At 41.3% G+C, this 18,673-nt stretch overlaps 1 protein-coding gene and 1 long non-coding RNA gene across 7 annotated transcripts in view; both read left to right on the plus strand.

The window, feature by feature from the left end:
* The window catches only part of PTPN5 (protein tyrosine phosphatase non-receptor type 5), a 77,301-nt gene extending 75,379 nt beyond the window's left edge, over window positions 1-1,922 (plus strand). For all 6 annotated transcript variants that reach the window (XM_085062921.1, XM_085062925.1, XM_085062920.1 and 3 more), the window contains exon 14: window positions 58-1,922. In XM_085062921.1, the coding sequence (XP_084919047.1) occupies window positions 58-151 (94 nt within the window). In that variant the 3' untranslated portion in view covers window positions 152-1,922. The remainder of the gene's footprint in view (window positions 1-57) is intronic.
* A 341-nt stretch (window positions 1,923-2,263) lies between these two features.
* LOC146436567 (uncharacterized) overlaps window positions 2,264-18,673 on the plus strand; it is a 42,106-nt gene continuing 25,696 nt past the window's right edge. Inside the window, exons 1-4 of the long non-coding RNA XR_014852705.1 lie at window positions 2,264-11,632; window positions 13,009-14,274; window positions 17,362-17,456; window positions 17,786-18,086. This is a non-coding gene — a long non-coding RNA (uncharacterized LOC146436567). The remainder of the gene's footprint in view (window positions 11,633-13,008; window positions 14,275-17,361; window positions 17,457-17,785; window positions 18,087-18,673) is intronic.

Genomic DNA, 18,673 nt, shown 5'->3' on the forward strand with positions numbered 1-18,673 from the left:
ATGTGTTTGCATATAATAAGACTGCTGTTTCCCTCCCCTCTTCTTCTTGCCTTTCAGGGGAGGAATGATCCAGACTTGTGAACAGTATCAATTTGTCCATCATGTCATGAGCTTGTATGGAAAACAGCTTTCTAGAGCAGCAGAAGAATAAGTGTTCATGATATTCCTAAAGGCTAAAGCCAAGAGAACTTTTGACTGCGTTCAGATATATTTCAGATCTGATAAGAGACACATGGTAACCTGGCTGTCTTAGCTGGAAAGATGTTATTTTACTTTGATATTGCTTTTATGCTCTTGTTTGCATTGACATTTAAGAGCTGAGGTACGCCTTGTCTTAAACATACGCGACAGGACATATTCTTCACCAAAAAAGGCTTATTTATACTGTAAATAATAGTAGCTTCATTTGTTACAAAAGCAAGAGAAAAAAAACAGAAAAAAATCCACTGTCTTCAGTTTGCTATTTTTTAAAAGGTCATTGCTAATATATCCAAATACAGTGTGAAACCTTTTGAATTGTCATGCTGAAATGTGCTGTATGTTGACTAAGCTTGAAAGTAAATTTTTGCCTCTTTCTGATTGTTTTTACATATAAAATTACCGAATACTGTGTGTATTGTAAACCTTCTGAGCCTCTGCATTGAAAGACTATAGTAGATTCACATTGAAATGATGTTTCACACATCATGTTTGCTTGTTTACTTTTTCTAAAGCAGTCCACTACCGGTGTTATCAGAACTAAGGGGGGAAAAATATTTCAATGACATGAGTCAAATTCTTGCCTCGAGTTCTTACCAGCAGTGTACCCCAATATCATGACAGCTGGGTGAATCTGAGTAGAAATTAATCTGAACATAAATGCTTCACGCTTTACCTTTTCTTTGTCAATATTTGAGCATCTTAGTCGTCTGGCAAACAGATTGTATTTCTGCAAATAGTTTCTATTTTTACATAGTCAGAACACAATCGGAATATGATTTCTCCTGAAATCTGAGATTCAAAAACAGGTGAGGAATTTTTTTAGTTCATCTTTATTAAAAATCTGATAATAAAATTACTTGTATTCTATGAATTTATACTTGTTTCAAAGCTTTGAGAGTAACCATGTGTCCAGTGCCTGTTAAAATTAATGCAAATCCTATAGGCAGCTTTAAAAATAATCTGTCTGAACTTGTCGGCTGCTTTGTGATAAATTTGCCCTCGAACCAAATTTAGACAATCATTAGGCTATTCTAACCACTGGTCCAGGCAGCAGTGTTTTCTTTTCAGTAATACAGACTGCTGCCTGTGCTTTTTGGTTTAGACTTCAATCAGGCTGGGAAGACTGTAGTTTGTGTCTAATTCTTAGAGGTAAGCACATGTTTTAGTGCTTCATTGAGCAGAGAAAAATGGAGGTACGCAGGATCCTGCACGTGAAAGATGAGTGTTTTGTGAATAGAAGCTCTAATGACCTACTAAAAATATTTTTGCTTCTCCTTATTTGTAACAATAACCAAAACCTACTGCTTCTATTAGTGCAGAAGATCCTGCGAATTTACTGCACTTCCTAATCAGGAGAAGGTAAAGCAGCTCTCAGAACAAAAAGGGCTGATCCTGCTCCCACTGATATTTTCCACTGACGTCAGCAGGTGCAGGGTAAGGCCCGAAATGTTACGCCTACAACTTCATCACTGTGGGGAAAGTTTCCCAATATTTCAGTACACATCTTTGTGTTTATTCTGTATCCATGAACCTGTAAAAATCCTGTCTGCAGGGTTTGCATGAATGTGTGGCAAAATGTGTTATCTTTAAACCACTTGATTTTATTGCTGTATTTAAAATATTTCCTTCAGTGAGAAGCTAGCAGGAAGAACTGGCATTCTTTTTTAAAATACTGGTGATAGTCATTAAAGAGAGCAATAAACTTAAGCTTTTGAGCATAACACGACTGTTAGTTTTATGTAAATCTTGATAGTTATATTCTCCATGTGCTACCAGCTTTTTCAAAGGGGTAACACTATTCTATCTAAGCACTCCTTAAAAACATAACAACTGATAGTCTGAATTAACAATGAAAGTGGAACTCCATATAAATGTTTTTCAGCTGTTCGCTGCCCTTTCAGTTTCAAAACTGACTCAGTGAATAAAATTGCATGCTCTGTCATCAGCTTCCCATGCATCTGCTAAAGAATATTTGTTGATGATTGAGAGGAGTGTGCATATAGGAGGTAAGTTCAACATACAAGTTGCCTACTGCATAAGGAGATTTTCTAGAGGAGAATAGCTTTATGGCAAACTAGATATAAAGGGCTCTAAGATACTGACCTTGAGGTCCTTGCACAGATCCTCAGCAGGTGTTAGTTGGCAGTGCTTCACTGACTTGAGTAGAAGTGAATGATTTACACCAGTGAAGGAAATCTGGCCTGCTGTCCAGTCCCATTCTGCATGTGTGGAATGTCCTGAGGGTGTGGTCATTGATAAAATCAGGTTGTTTGGCATCAATTCACTGCTACAAAGCACAACTCTGCCTCGTTTCATGGTCTGGTGATGAGGGCTGCACTGCTGCCATCTCATACCAGGCAAGTGCATTACCACTTGGTCAGGATCAAAATATTCAAATGCCTCTTGAAGCGTTATTTTGTCTAACAGATTTGGAGCTAATCCTCTTGTTTACTCTTTGGCCTTGTCATAATTAACATAGTTCTGTCTCTTTTTCCCTTTGCTTTTTTTTAATAGAATTTGAGATCTGAAGGACCTTTTATCAGCTGTTCTGATCTCTTCTGACAGCAGAGGTAGTCTTAAGAAGTGCTTAAGATTAGCAGAAAGGAGCTCTGGCCGTGTGCAAGCACTTGAGATGAGTGGGGCTGCTGCTTCTGTAATCAGTGTGTTTGAAACTGAGCTGACAATAGGAACTAAGCTAAGATATGTGTCTTGCTAGACTTGTCTTTTTACTCTTTCTCTATTAAATGAAAATTCCAAGCATACTTCATCCACTCTGGCCTGCTCACTGCCCAGGACCCTTCATACCACAGACTAAAGCATTAATACCTACAACAGTTGTCTCCCAGAGGGCTGAATTCCTCTCACCAGGTGGGTAAGTATATAACAAACATGAGATGATTTTATTTAAAACCAATTGTAATGTCTTCTGTTTCCTAAGTTTTTGCACACTTCGAACAGGACAGAGCCTAGCTCAGTGCCTTGGTTGTTTGCTGGTAGTGTGGTCAATGGTCACCACACTTAAGCAGTTTCATCCTGTTTCTATTTCTGTCATGATAACAGACTAATGGCACATTCTGTCCTCATGCAGGTAGTCTGAGATCAGCAGATACCACAGTTATGTAAAAACAAAAACTAAGATTGCACTTGAGTGTAAGAGCTGTCCCCAGATAAAGCACAACACTCTCTTAAGGATCAAGATAAAGATGACTTTGTCAAATTATTCTTAAATGTAACCTACCTAGTAGTCATGTAAGGAAGAGAACTGCATTTCTTCCTAGACTTCCAAAAATGTCTACTTATCCTGGACTTTTCCCCTATAATTAGTCTACTTTGGAAAAATCTTAACATGTGAATTTGCACTTGCAAAATGGTCTTGAGAATGAAGAAAGGACAAAGCAGATCCTTGGTTCCTGTCTCTTCCCTGCTGTCTCTTCAGTGGAGGAATCCTGCAGCTTGCACATAGATGGTCATGCTTTATAGATTTGCTATGAAGAAAAAACAAAACACTTTTTCTGGAGTACATGGAGGATAACCTTGTTTCTTCTGCCAAGTCTGTAGCTATGTATTTCCTGGTGTCTGCCAGAGTGACTATCACCTTAGGATAAAGTAGGGCAGCTCAAGGAAGCTTTTTCTCCTGCAAGATAAAAAAAATGTTCCATTCAAAAGCATGGAAGAAATAGGTGAATGAAAGCAGCATTTGCAGCTTTGTGCATAAGGTACAAATGAAAGAGGCAATGAAAGAACAGCATGCTGTAGGCAACTCAAGCATTGATTTCTAGTGTCTCAGAGTGAATTTCACATATTCACAAAGAAGTTAATTTCTTTGATTACATGCAAGGAGAGAGAATCCACTCCCCTTTTAAGCACTGATAGAGATCAGACTCCAGCACTTGAATACAATAGATCCTACATTCTGGTGGCATGGTGTGCAAGTCACAGAAGGGGTTATGATTAGACCTGCCCAAGCTTGTGGGCCACGTAATCCCCAGCAGGGCAGCAGTGTCAGGTTTACTCAGCTGATAGTAAAGCTGAATGACAAGAAAGACTGAATTACTTACTCAGAATTAAAAGCCATGTTGGCACCAGAGCTGGCAATATGGCTCAGCACATTGAGAGCATAAAACTTGAACAGTCTAGCAAAGGACTCGGGTATTGCAGTTCCCGGCCCTTTCTCTCTGCTGGACCATGCTACTCAACTTGTGATCTTTATTTCTTCTTTATCTTTTATCTGCCTGTTGCTGCTTATGCTTAAAATAGAACTAAAAAAGTCACTGTATTGCACTACTTTTAATCCAATATGTTGATAGCCAGTGTTTTCCAGAAATCAGCTCCTTCCTTTGAGAGAGCCTGTCTTGCTAGACTCTCTTCTGAGGGCTCAACCTCTTGTGCATATGTCTTCATCCCAGAATTTTGGGGGTAGAAATCTGCAGTTACATGCATCTTACAAAGGGCAGTTCTCCAAACTTGTGTTTGCCAGAGTCGAAGTTTTTTAATATGTCTGACCTTAACTCCTGTAGTCCCAGCAGCAGGTGCAACTGTCCTCTGAAAAGGCCAAGGCAACACTTCTCTCCAGGGATCAGAGGGGAAAAATCCTGCATAGATCTCCTTTGCATGTTCAGCTGCATAAATTCTGAAGTGGACAACACAAGGCAGCCTGTCAGGAATTAAGTCAAAACTAATAATGCTCAGTGGAAACCTGCTCTGTAAACTAGCTTTGACTCCTTCTATCTCAAAAGAGGGAGAACCATATGTGATTGGTTTTACTACATCCACTGTTGTCTTGGTATTTAGGATGTTGTGACGAATACAGAAAGCAAACACTCAGGCAACACAAAGGTCAGGGTGTCAGTCTGGATAGGTGAGAGCAATTGGATTGTGTTGGCACTGTTTTGGTTTTTGCTGGGGAAAGCATGACTTCCTGTCCAGAAACCAGGTTTCTCTGTAGCTAAGTTGGGCTCTTGTTCCTGAAGTAAAATACTGAAGAGGTAAGTAAAGGTTGGTTTCTTCATACATTCATTAAACAAGTAATAAATAACACCTTATCTGCTTTGCAATGTGACCAGTCCCATTTCCACACACTTCTGATTTGATCAGTGTTAATAGAACACAAACTTCCAGACAAGGGAGCACAGTGTTTGTCTTGCTGGATTCCTTCTTTAGCCTGTGAAAGAGCATACGTTTATTTTGGCTGTCTGCATGTGGTATCTTTTGCTCACTGGAAAAGTTGACAGTGTTTCAGCCTGTACACTGTTTTTTCTTGGTTTTTGTTAAACTTTTCACCTTTCTCTTTCTTTCCTAGACTAGCAGAAGTCACCTAAAACTCATCAAGAAAAGGTGGTATATTTCTGGAGATGGATGGGAGGCTGGGGTGTCCATTGCTTTTTCCACAGTTTACCTCTACAATTATTCCCATCAGCCTGTGGAAGTTGGCTAGATTTTTGTATTCCTTGGTTTTATATGTTCCTATGTTTTGCAGAGCATAACCCCACTGCCTCCTCCACTTGACTTCCTTTTCAATTGAATTTAACATAACTACGGAGTAGATAACAGTATTCTGTCCCAAACAGAAATCAGGTGTGGTCATTTAAGCAATTTATTGCTACTATATCTTGTTAAACCTTTGTTGCAAGCAAGATGGGTAGTTTGTGTCCTGCAGAACTGATAGACCTTATCTACTTAAAACAATCTCCTGCACTATGTCAGCAATGCTGTGGTTAACACCAGTAAAGTAAAAAAGAGCTAAATATACAAGCTGAGATCTGTAATTCATTCCCTCCTTGAGAAGTACCCTTCCCACTGGGAATGAAGTCCTACTACAAATGAAGAAGTATGGCAGAATCTCATATTTATTAAGAAATGGAAGAGAGCTGATTAATGACCACAAATCTAAAGTTGTAAACTGATTTTCTAAAGCACTGAGTCCCTGCTTGAGTAACTGAATGAACTGGCTGGACTTGGAAATGATAGAAAGTGCTGCATGTACAATTTTAAAATAAACCAAGCCAAAGCCTGGAGGTGTGAAAGCAGCATTGGGGAATGACTTAAACATCAAAGCAGGATTTTTTTTAATGTTTAACTCTTTGAAACCTGGACCCACATATTTTGGTTTTAGCATGAAAACAAAGCTCTGGTAAATTGTTTCATCCTCTGCCTTTGATCAAAGTTTTGATATGGTGTCAAAATCAATCATAAGAAAACCTGGGATTGGGGTGGTAATGTTTATTTTTAAATAAACAGGTATCCTTTTGACTGACAGAAGGTTTACTCCTTTTAGCATCATACTTGAAATTTTATCATCCTGTTATTCCAAGAATGAGAAACTGCTGAAGCCAGGGCAAAGGATGTAACAACACAGCCCACCAGAGGCCAGTATGTATTTAAATTTTGAACTATTCAAAGCCATATTTGTCCAGTGTAAAGGGATCCATGCATCTTCCTAGGAATGCCACAAGCTACACAACTTCATGTGAGCTGAAGGATACAGAAGAGTCAGTAATGGTCGTGAAAGCTCCTGTCCCTTGGTAGGAACGACCATGACCTTATCAGCTGGGATAAAAAGGTAAAATTTCCATAAACATATATTCTCAAGAATGTCACAATACTTTGTGTTCTGTGGCTGTGGTCAGGCAGGGTGGAAATTGGCTGTCTGAGTCCAATACCTTTAGACTCATATGTGTTTTGCTTTTCCTTTTCTTCCCTTTCCAAGAAAGGAACCTTGTAAAGTACCACTCTGAAGTGTAACTAATTTTCATGTTCAAAAAAATTTGTGGCCAAGGATGAAAGTTTTGATCAGGCGAAAGAAATCTAAGTAAAGGGAATTCCATTTTTAAGGTGAAAGGAGGAGCTGATGGTTGGCTGGCTTTTGTGCCATGTCACTGTGAGCTTTTGTAGGATTTGAAAATCTAAATCTGGAGGCATGCAGAGCAGTAAAGCAGGTGAGCAAAGCAGCATCCCTTCTCATTTTTGCACTTGGTGCTGCTGCTGTGGATTTCCTCCATAATGGCTGAGGGCAAGATACTTTCTTATCAAGGTCCTCTGGGATTATAGAGCAACATCTCCTCTTCCAAACCAATCCAAACTATTGCTGTCACCAGCACCAGTAACCATGGGTACACAGGAATGAAAGGGTGGCAAAGGGGATGGGAACTCCTTTGGGTAGACCAGGCATAAGGAGACAGAACATTAGTGTATCATACAGGCAGCCCTGGAGGCAAAAGCTAGCTCAGCTTGGAGATCAGAATATGTATATTCTGATAAGGAAAAAAGATCTCCTTGGGAGGATACCCAAAACAGAGCGCTTTGGGCATCTCTCTAATTCCTGCTGGCAACAAAGCAAAGTCTCAAGGTCATATGGCCTTAACATTGTCTTTCCTGTGGGCTCTATCTTCTAGGTTGCCATGCATAATCCTAGCTTTATCGTTTGTGCCCCCAAGTCTTGGAAAGACTCTTGGGTTGATTTTCTTCTGCCCCAAGATCTTTCAGCATAACAACTAGGTCAGAGGCTACAATTCTTTACTCTGTCTTGCCACAGAACACTTTTTAATATTAGGGAGCTACAGTTTCTAGATGACTAATACTCATCCCTCAAAGAGTACAGTCAAATAGTCCAGTTTCCCCAAACTGCCCTCCACACATAGACCAATCTTGGAATAGCTATAGACACAGAGGTGCCACTGGAAACAGGTTATCTGGTGACAGAACTTCTTCATACAGTATGGTCGCATGGCCTCCCCAGGTACTGCACACCAAGCTCACAAAAGGTGAGGTGCATTTGTGCAGTGAGTTCTGCCTTCATCTGAGGGGAGAGTGTGTAGTTTTATTCTTCTCATAGGCCAACACTGCTATTGCAAGACTGAATCAGCCCCTGCATCAGCCTTTTATTAGAAGCATTTTGTCTTGCTTTATCTTGGCTTAAAGCAGCCTTCTTACTGTCTTGGCACTGCAGCAAGGACAATGACACCGTTCCCAGCCACATCCACTGGGAGCAGGGTGTGCATTTGTGGAATTCACAAATCCCCCTGCATGTGATATAGTTTGGAGAGCTGGGGAGGTCCTTGATTAGAAAGAAGTGCAGTGAAATATTTTAAATCAATAAGCTGAAATAACTCAAGCTGGTAGTCAAGTTTCTGCTGATTTTCCTGGTGTAAAATGGAGGCATTTTGCTACTAACCACAGAAAAATAGCTCAGCTTCAGCGAGGTGTTTTCATGGAGCTTTAGAAATTAGTGTTCAGGGACAGCTCCTTACTGGTCAGTTTTTGGAAAAAAAACCAAACAAGTTTTAATTCAACTTAACAACTAGTTATACTAAAACAAACTAAATGGTTTCATTCTGATAGAAGAATGTAGCTCTTTGAAGTTTTCTGCAATTAAACAGTTTAAAGCAGAAGCATTTGTCTTAAACTATGGACTTTTACTTAGACACAGGGCATGAGCAGCACTCAAGAGCTTAGTGCAGCTTGTGCAGTAAAGAGCAAGTTCTAATGGACTTTTTGATACGTTCAATTGTGATGTCTTCTTGAATGACATCTGACATCAAAGCACCTTACAGCACTCCTGCGCAGCAAGGCAGCCCAATTTTCTCATTGTCTAGATGACAAGATATATACAGAGAGAGCAAATTACTTGCCCAAAATCCTGCAGAAGTTCAGGAAAGAAGCAAGGAATTGATCAGCAGCCTCCTACAGACAGCCAGTACTCTTCCTGCTGCACAAATCTTTCTCTCTCTCGAGTTTAGGTGATGAGCAGTAGCTTTATATTTTGGGGCTTCTCATTGTATCCACTCTTTCCCACTCCTGATAAATAAATCCTGCAAACAGTACTGTTCGTTTAATTAACATACTTTTCCTCCAACCAAAGAACTGTTTTCCAGGAAGTCTTCTGCCTTGTTGAAGTCTTGCAGCATTCTGACATTCTCCTTTGAGATCCTTGCTGGAGAAAGCCTTCCTGAATTTGTGGGAAAACCTGTCCACAGACAACACCCAAGGGTGAGTAAAAAGTATTTTTTCCAGAAGACCTTTTGCTAGTATGTGCCAATAACTGACTGTATTTCCAGATTCTCTTCGGTATATTCACCTCATGCAAGGAAATACAGTCTGTCATCTTCTATAACCAGATGAGTGGTAAACAAGAAGAGGTGCAAACTGCAGTTACCTATATCCATCCTCACTGTTTTTAGAGATTTTTCATGGATCAGTCAGATCAGGGGGAAAGCTGCTGTTCATTTTAGCTGCTGGAAACTTGTCCTTACTGATTTAAATACAGCAGTTCTTGTTGATGCAAAATTCATGATTGAGTGATTTGGCTGGGGCTGGAAGAATGTGACCTTTAATGCATAAGTAAATAAGCCTTTCCATCATATATAATCTCTCCTATATGACAGATCTGTGACTGTCTAAAGTGACAGAAAGATCATATGAGTCTTTATTTTTTGAGATATATTATCACAAAAAGTCACAAATCATTTCTGTCAGTGTGCAGAGAGCTGCTAATGAAAGAATTTCATTCCAGAGTGCTATCTGTGATGGATGTAAAGTTGTAAGAAGTACAGTAAGTAAAATAAAGCAAGGTTAATCTAATAATTTCCATAAAGCAGACAGGAAAAGAAACCATGATTTAAAATAAACTCAGAGAAAGTAAGTAATAGGCCCCTGTTCCATTTCACTCATCCATTAAGTCCAATGTTTCTTCTTCAACTTCAGGAGACAAAGCAATATTCTGAGCTAAAGTTAAAAGCAAACCAAGCCCTAATGTACATGGAAAAGAGAGAGTGGGTACCAATACAAGAAGGATCTAGAATGATTTTGACAGTATTTTTAAGAAGCATGTGCGATTAGCTCTTTTTTTGTTGTTGTTCCTAACCACACTAAAAGCTAAAAAAAAAAAACCCAAAAAAACCTTGGGCACTACAGTATTCTTCAGCAACAATAAAAATGTCCCTGTTTGCAGTTGGCCTGCTGCATTTGTGCCACTTCCAAACACTTTTTGTATTTGAAATACTGTTTGTGTGCAGATAGGTCGGTGTTTCTGATCAACAGAAAAACAGCATCAGAGCAAGAGCCATTATTTTTGTTACTTAGTTTTGTGCTTAGCATAGTGAAGCCTGAATGCCTCTTGTGTGTAATAAAATCATAGAATGGCCTGGGTTGAAAGGGACCTTAAAATCATCTTGTTCCAACCCCCCTGCCCTGGGCAGGGACACCTTTCACCAGGTCAGTTTTCTCAAAGCTCCATCCAACCTGGCCTTGAATACTGTCAGGGATGTGGCATCCACAACTCCTCTGGGCAATCTGTTTCAGTGCTTCACCACCCTTACACTAAAGTTTTTTGTCCTAATATCTGATCTAAACCTACTCTCTTTCAGTCTGAAGCCAATCCCCCTTGTCCTGTCACTATATTACTGCCCTTGTAAATAGTCTTGCCTCATATTTCTTGTAGGCTCCCTTCAGTTACTGGAAGGCCACAATTAGGTCACCCTGAAGCCTTGTCTTTTCCAGGCTGAGAAAATCCCAATTTTCTTAGTTTTTCCTCACAGGAGAGGTGCTCCATCCCTCTAATTAACTTGGTGGCCCTCCCATGGACTCTCTCCAACAGGTCAATGGCCTTCTTTCAAGTGTCATTCAGGCAAAACCAATGCTAAATCTTAGTAATGCATAATAGTATTCAGGACACATACTCCAGTTCATCCCTGTTTAATTTGTGATGTCCTGTGGTTGCAAAAGTACTGCTATTCCTCTGTTCATTTCCTTCCCTTGCTCTGTCCCTCTGTCTCCTCTTTCTTTCATTCTTAGTTCACTCTAATTCACCTCTTCTCTCAGGCAGTCCTTTGTTTGCAAATCTGCCAGTCAGGCCAGGTCAAACTCTTCTTCTTTTCCTACAGTACTTCAGAGTCTTAAGTACCAACAGATTCTGTTCACCCTCCTCTAGTCTATATTCCTCATGCAGTGCAGGGGGAATAATCACTTCCAGTGCAGAGCATCAGTATAAAAGGATGTCTCTGAGAAGAAAGGTGGCTTCATTTTCTGCTTTAGGCCAAGAATGCACCTGATCCAAAATACATCACTGTCAGTGGAAAGACTTCTGTCTGTTTCTGGAGCTTTAGGAAGGCTGTGAGGAACCTTTGGGGAGGAGGCAGAATTGGATTTGGCCTCAGAATTTTTGCCCTCAGAGATTCTGGGTTTGCAGCAAGTCAGTTTCTTTAGTGATTGAAAAACCACTGATGTAAACACAAATAAAAAGAGGAATTCACTAACACATTTGTCATACCCGCTCCCTACCACCCAACCTACATGGAGGTCTTGCTTATTGCTCTCTCTGCATTTTTTTTCTGTTTCCAATCTGAAGCTGCTCCTGAGATGACACAGATAACTACAAGTCTGTAGCGTCCAGTACCTACACTGATGCCAGCTGCAGTGTCCTTGATTATGACTAAAGGTAAGCTGTAGAGGTCTGGCTTGGCTATTGCTAGGCTAGTTACTACCAGCTAAGCTTGTAAGAATTTTGAAGTTAGACAAAGGGCAGATTTGCTGCAAGTAGAGGGAGTTGAAGCAGGATGAAAGAATCTACACCCTGCCTAGGCACCTGCAGTCTTCTGTGGCTGTCAGGAAATTCTGTTGTACAGAGAATGATAGGTAATGTTTGTTCTCAGACCCATGAGGTTCTTTGTACAATGTCAACATCAACTACAGACAAACATTTGAGGGTCAAAACTGGTGGGCCAAACTGTAACCATCTTTTCTTACATGTCTCTGCAACATTCATGATTCACTGGTCGTTTTAGGCTCGAACAGAAATCTAACTGGTACAAGTCATAAACGAACCTGCAATTACCAGAGCGCCCATGTGAAAACACCTTTCAAGAGAGAGCAGATTTCAATTTGAAGCCTGGTTATTACACATAATAAGCCAAATTCTCCACTGACGTCAGTGGGGAAGGGGTGTGAGTCACTATTGAATTTGGACCAGTTTTAGCAGAGATGGGAATGACAAAATGCACCTTGGCACTGTCCTTTTAGTGCAAGTGAAATTTGCTCAAACACTGTTGCAGCACTTTGGAGTGAGTGGATGGGCCTGGGCATAATGACAATGATCTTTTTTCATCTGCAGGTGCTTCCTTTGACCAGCCAAATGCGTGTCTGCTTTTTTGGAGAAAAAAAAAAAAAACCCTCCACATTTTATACAGCAAACTTGCTTTTAATCAATGCTGAGTAACAGTGATGCTGCCCACCTGTCTTACCTTTTATTGCAGCAGAACCATCTCTTCAAGATGAGCTTTGCCATAAGCATCATCTTTTAAGTATAATACTTACCTTTTTGATTAAGCCCTAGGCAGGCCTTGGGCAGAAGCTCTTTGGTAGTGTGGTAGATTATCTTACTTAACCAAACAGTGATCCTGTGCCAGGCACTGCAGCATTCTTGACAGGTAGAGCAGTAAAATGGCAGTCATCCTTCAACCTGTCAAATGGTTCCAGGCATGCTTGTAGATGTCATCTGCAGTTGCCTGAAACCATTTACTTTACAATGACCCATAGTAAAAGAGAAAAAAGGAGCAGAGTTAGGACAGAAGAACTGAACAGAAAAGCAGTGCATCTTTGATAACCAGCTTTTTATGATTATGTGCAACTTTTAGTGAACATTATGAGCTGTAGTTAGCTTAATTTTTACTGAAGTTGAAGGAGTGAATTGATATTTCTGCTACCACTCAACAAATCAAAAGTATTTCACTGACATTTTGGTATTTATTCTAGGAATTTGGATATCAAGAACTAAAAATAACAGACTGAATGCTTGTCTTTTTGGTATTTTAACAGGTGTGCTCCCTAACTCCTGACAGAACAGGAACCACTGAAAGTGACTGAACAACAGACAACAGTGCTTGAAATGCCCCTGGCAAAGAAAGTGCAAATCTTCTCTTAAAAGTTCAATGGGAAAGAGCTGAAGTGGCATGATAAGTATCAATGATGATTCAACTGATGATTGGCCCACACTGTGAAAATTAAGGGTGTTCAGACCAGTTACTTTAAAGACTCAGGTGTTAAGACTGGAGATCTTGTACAGAGCACTGATCACAAGGGATGGAAAGTAAACATCATTGCACAGTGGGTGGATCAAATATGAGACAGTGAGGTTTGAGCTGCAAAATCCATAAAGCAAAGACACAAAACCCCAGAGCTTGGCTGACAAAATTGGAAGCCACAGTCTCATAAAGCTAGTCTGTAGACAGGAAAGCAGAGGAGCATCAAGACCTTCTTTTCCAACTGGAAGCATTGTCCCAAGCCTGGAATCTCTCTTGCACAGGAGCCCCTGTTATATCCTGCAAAGGCAAAGAAACCTGTTTTGATTTATAAGGTACTTGCTGGTATGTGCCATTTCCAATTCAGTTTGTCAGCAATCTCAAGAACACCCAAGTGAAGAGGAAGGGAAAAGCCTGCCTGGAGTGGGTGCTAACTCCTGAAGGGGATGAAGAATGGGCAAGTGATAGAGAGGTCTCGTGAGTACACCATGAGACAAGAAGGGAAGAGAGCAGAGCACACCATTTAACGCTGCTGAGCTGAGTGACTGGGGAGGTTGCACAGTGATCACAAGATGCACAAGACAGTGACCCTAATGGGCAGTACAGCAGTGCCAGTGCAGCTGTGGGAGGTAAGTGTGGATGACAGAGAGAGAGGAAGAGGAGGAGGAGGAGGAATATTTAGTCTTTACACTGTTGTTCTTCAGTGAACTCTCTAATGGAGCAGTGCTGCTTTGCTGTAACACCTAGGAAACTTGTAAAATAACACTGATCTGTAGTCTTTTTATTGTTTAACATGGAATAAGCTGTTAGTCTGTACCTTCTGTTGCTAGTATGAAGGTAATAATGAAGGACTTGCCTTTGCTGTATGAAGTGGTAGAAGCATAAAGCAGTAAATCTTCCATTTAAATCCTTACACTTGTCACCTAAACCAGTGTAGTAAAATGTATCATGTGTTTTATTTTAGTCAGGGTTGCCCTAATGAATTCTTATCCTTATTCTTTAAAGTGACCCATGGGACATTTGATTGCAGTCTGCTGAGGACCAGCAGTACAACATAAGGCTAGTAAATATTTAATATCACATTTATTTTGTTAATTAATTTTGCAGTAGCATTATTGATGCTGTAAACTTCAGTCTATAATGTTTACAGATATACACAAGGCTGTTAAGAAGAAAAGGAAGAAAAGTTGGAAAATTTAGCTTCATGCTCTCAGCATGGACCGGAGGAGAATTTCAAAGTTAGAGTGGATTTTAGTGGCTGTTAGTCTTCGAGATGACTTCTGTTGGATGACTATGTCCAGGAGTGTTTCATGAAAAGCATTTTAAGACCATTTTGAAATTAACTACATAGGGGGAGGATAAAACAATAGCAGTGTATCCTTCACAGGTTCAGCTGAACGTTCTGTTGGTGGTATGGTAGGAAGGAAACTTCTGAGGCCAAAAGAAGCTCAGCTGTGAGGGCAGGCAGATTTTTCTCACATGGAAGCTGGATCTGCCCTAGTGCCCACCCCGGTGAGTCTCTGTGAGCTGGTTCTGTCTCCTGCAGGATGGGTACCAGGCCTGGTGTCGGAGTGCCCTCTGGGGGCCATGGCCAGTGTGGTCTGAAGGGACAGTATGGCGGGGGGACCATCCCTGGTCACTCTTCTGTGATAGAAACCACTTCTGTGGCACAGCCAGCCTGGAAGCTGTGTCTGAGCTGCCTGTGATTCCTGTGCACACTGCAATTGGAGTCTGGTGTCTTAGTTACTGATTCATCTTTGCCCACACAGAGTCCAGGTTCAGATACAAATACTGTGTAGGCAGTCGAGGAAGTATTTGGCTGGTTTGACAGCTCCTCTGGACCAGCTATGGGAATGGAGCAGTGCCAAGGGGCAGTTTTCTGCTTCAGCTTTTGAATTCCTACAGCTGCATTCCCTTCAGTGAGCACATGTAAAGGAGGGTAAAAACTACTTAGGAACAGCCTTTTTCCATCCCACTTTCTTCCCAGGATTTCTTCCAATTTACTAAACCACTTTCCTCCTGTGATCTGTCCATTTTGTCAGGAGATCTCCCTGCTGTTAAACACCTCCTTGGTGTTTGAAGTGTTCAGCTGACAATTCTGAACAGTTTTTCTGTTCATATGCTTCCACTGGGATTTTTTCCAGAGACACAGTACCAAACTTGTCAGAGTTTAAGGGGTGTCTGGTTGATGTTTAGTCATATGCTTTAGCTTTGGGTAGTCCTGCAAGGAGCAGAGAATTGAATTTGATGATCCTTATAGGTCCCTTCCAGCTTGAGCTATTCTCTGATTCTGTGACATTTGCAACCATGAAGAGTGTGATGTTCATACTCTTAATTCGGGATCCTGACAAGCTGTGTTTTCCTGAATGATGTGAAGGTGGAAGGAATATGCCTCAAGAAGGAAAATAGGTAAGATGCCCATGGGATCATCAGTGTGATGAAAGGCTGCAAAACCCTAATGGGACTTGGCCTGGTGTAAATAAAGGGCTTCTAACTAAGGACAGACAGATGGACTGATCAGACAAGAACAGATCATATCTTTCCCTGACTCCTACTGTTTCAGTCTTACTAAGTTTTGGCTTTGGATCTTGGCTTTGTCAAAATTTTCCTTTGCAGTCTCCTGTGAAGATGCCTTCACATTTGCTAACCCATTTTCTCAGCCTGTAGGCTCGCACTCTTTCCTACAAGGTTGGCTTCTCACCACCCACCGTTCTCCCTCTCCTGGTCTCTGATTTTCAGAGTAATCAGTGAATGTATCCTCTGCATGCAAATGTGCACCCTTCAGTACATACCATGTGGCTCATCGAGGCAGATGTACAGATCCACATAATACTGAATTAATTTTGTCCATGGATCACAGAGTAGGAGCCAGAAATCCCGACAGCTTAGACATCTTAGGGCAGGAAACTCTGATCAGAGGATTCACGCACACGGTTGGAAATGATGTTTGTTGCAGTGTGTGTTGTTTCCTGCCTCAATCTTTTTGTCAGGTGATGGGCTTGAAAAGGATTTGGATAGTGAAGCAGGGAACCATCCACAAACTCATCAGTGACAGTCTGGGAAAGGAGCAGGGGGGCAGAGTTGCCAGTGGATGTAGCCACCCCGTGTCCTGCCTGTTCTTTACCAGGTGTACACGAACACCTGCACAATCAGTGCTTCACCAGGTCTCCCCACCTGGGCCAGTGGCATTTTACAGGCTTATCTGTGTGCACAAGCATAACCTCTTCTTTCTGCTTCTTTGTTTCCCGAGGGGAGAAAATCAGTCGTACTGATTGATTTTAAGTCGCTAAGTCAGTGATCAGGAATTTTGGCCTGAGCCTTTGCTTCAAACGTTGTTGTCATGAGCAACAAGCAAAACACCTTTTCTGAAATGGTGAATAGAAGCAGAAAACTCTACGTATCGCTCAACTCATGGCAGGCAGATGGCGCCAGATGGGCTTTTGGCGTGGCAAAAAGCCTCTTCCTGCCGGCTGGATCAAGGGCAGCGGGGATGAGACCGCTGCCCAGGCGGCGGGACAAACAGGAGTGCGGCTGCTGTGTCTGCCACACTGTATATTTATCAGGCCTGTGCTGCAGTAAAAATACATGCACAGCAAAGCTTTGGCATAGGGAGAGTTGATTTTCCTGAACGTCAGCAGAGAACTGTGATTTCTAAAACTACACGTTGTGTGACAAAAATAAAAGGAAGATAAAAAACCAAATATGTTCAGAATCACAGAACAGCTCAGGTTGGAAGGGACCTTTAAAATCATCTCGTACCAGCCTTTCACTAGATCAGGTTGCCCAGAGTCCCATCCTTTTTGTGGCCAGGCACACTGCCAGGGATGGGGTGTCCACTTCTCAGGGCAACCTGTTCCAGTGCCCCATCACCCTCACAGTGAAGAATTTCTTCCTCATATTTAATCTAAACCTACTTCTTTTCAGTTTGAAGCCTTTCTTTCTTGTCCTGACACTACATTCCCTAGTAAATAATCTCTCCCCATCTCTCTTGTAGGCTCCCTTCAGGTACTGGGAACCTGTTGGTTTTATTTTGGGTTTTATTATCATGTGCAAGACATCATATTCCTATATTACTCTGTAACAAATGAGAGAACATTTTCTTTACTAGCAGTACCTAATTTTGATTCTAGTATCTTTATCATGATCTTAGGTATATGTCCCCCTGGGACTTTAAGGAAGAGCAGCAAAAAGGGCTCCCTCTGATGCTTTACAAAACTGAGAAACTGCCTGGAATCAAATCACCAGGTACTGGGGAAATGAAGGGCCTTGGAACTTGCTATTTCCCAGAGCTCCCTCTTTTTCTGCTGAGGTGAGCAACTAAAGGAGGGCAAGTGACTCACTGTATAAGAAACAGAAGTAAGTTAGCTGAATCAAACCTCGATCAATCAAAACGCAAGACAAGATTTTGAGTGTCCCTAAAGACTTTCACAAAAGACCAAATTCTGATAGTAAAAAAAGAAGGATTGTATAAGGGGCCCAGTTTTCTGCCACATTTTCTGGGAACTTGCAGACACAGGAAAGATGTCAAGGTATATTTGCAGCTGCAGCCTTCAAATGTCCTCTGTTCTTTCCAGATTCTCCAGATATTGAAGAATCTGTCCTCAAGCTTTTTGCTGCGTGTAGCATCACTGTGAAGACCAAGCACACTGCAAGCATCGAGGTCCCTTCCAAGGCAAAGTCAAGGCCCAAAGTCACATCAAGAAGAGCATGGACGAGACAGAGGAAGAGAACATGGTGATGGAGAAAGCCAGTGACTGCATTACTCACAATCAAAACCTTGATGAGAAGAGACAGTGGAGCCATTATGCTGAATCTGAAAAATCACTGTGTCTGGAGAGGGATGTAGCAATAGGAAAAGGTGGAATGGCTTCAAGGGTAGGTTTAGATTAACATTAGGAAGATATTCCATACTGTGAGGGTAGTGAGGCACTGGCGTAGGTTGTCCAGAGAATTTGTGGATGCCCCATCCCTGTAAGTGTTTCAGACCAGGTTGGTTGAGGCTGTGAGCAACCTCGTCTAGTGGGAGGTGTCCCTGCCCATGGGAGAGGATTGGAAGGAGATGATCTTTAAGATTCCTTCAGACTAAAACCATTCTGTGAGAACCTAATTTGTTTAGAAAACACTGCTGAGCTATCTTCTGGTAGTTACAGTTCAGGTACCTGATCTAGTTGAAGCTGTCCCTGCTTATTCCAGGGGGTTGGACTAGTTCAGCTTTAAAAGTCCCTACACAAACCATTTGGTGATACCTGTTGTTGCTATATATGATCCCCAATGAAAGTGGTTTTGTAGTCCCCATTTCTCGAGACCAGAGTGCATCAAAGAATACACAAGGCAAACAGCAAGTCTGGGCTATTGAAACATTTTGAAAGAAAATCACCAGCTTGTAGTAATATTTATCACTTTTCATCTAAAGCCTTGCATTTCTGTCTGAACTCCCTGTGGATTGGAGAAGATATTTCTGA

The sequence above is a fragment of the Lichenostomus cassidix genome, chromosome 5 (genome assembly GCF_008360975.1).
Source record: "Lichenostomus cassidix isolate B80296 chromosome 5, HeHo_3.0, whole genome shotgun sequence".
NCBI classification, from domain to species: Eukaryota; Metazoa; Chordata; class Aves; order Passeriformes; family Meliphagidae; genus Lichenostomus; species Lichenostomus cassidix.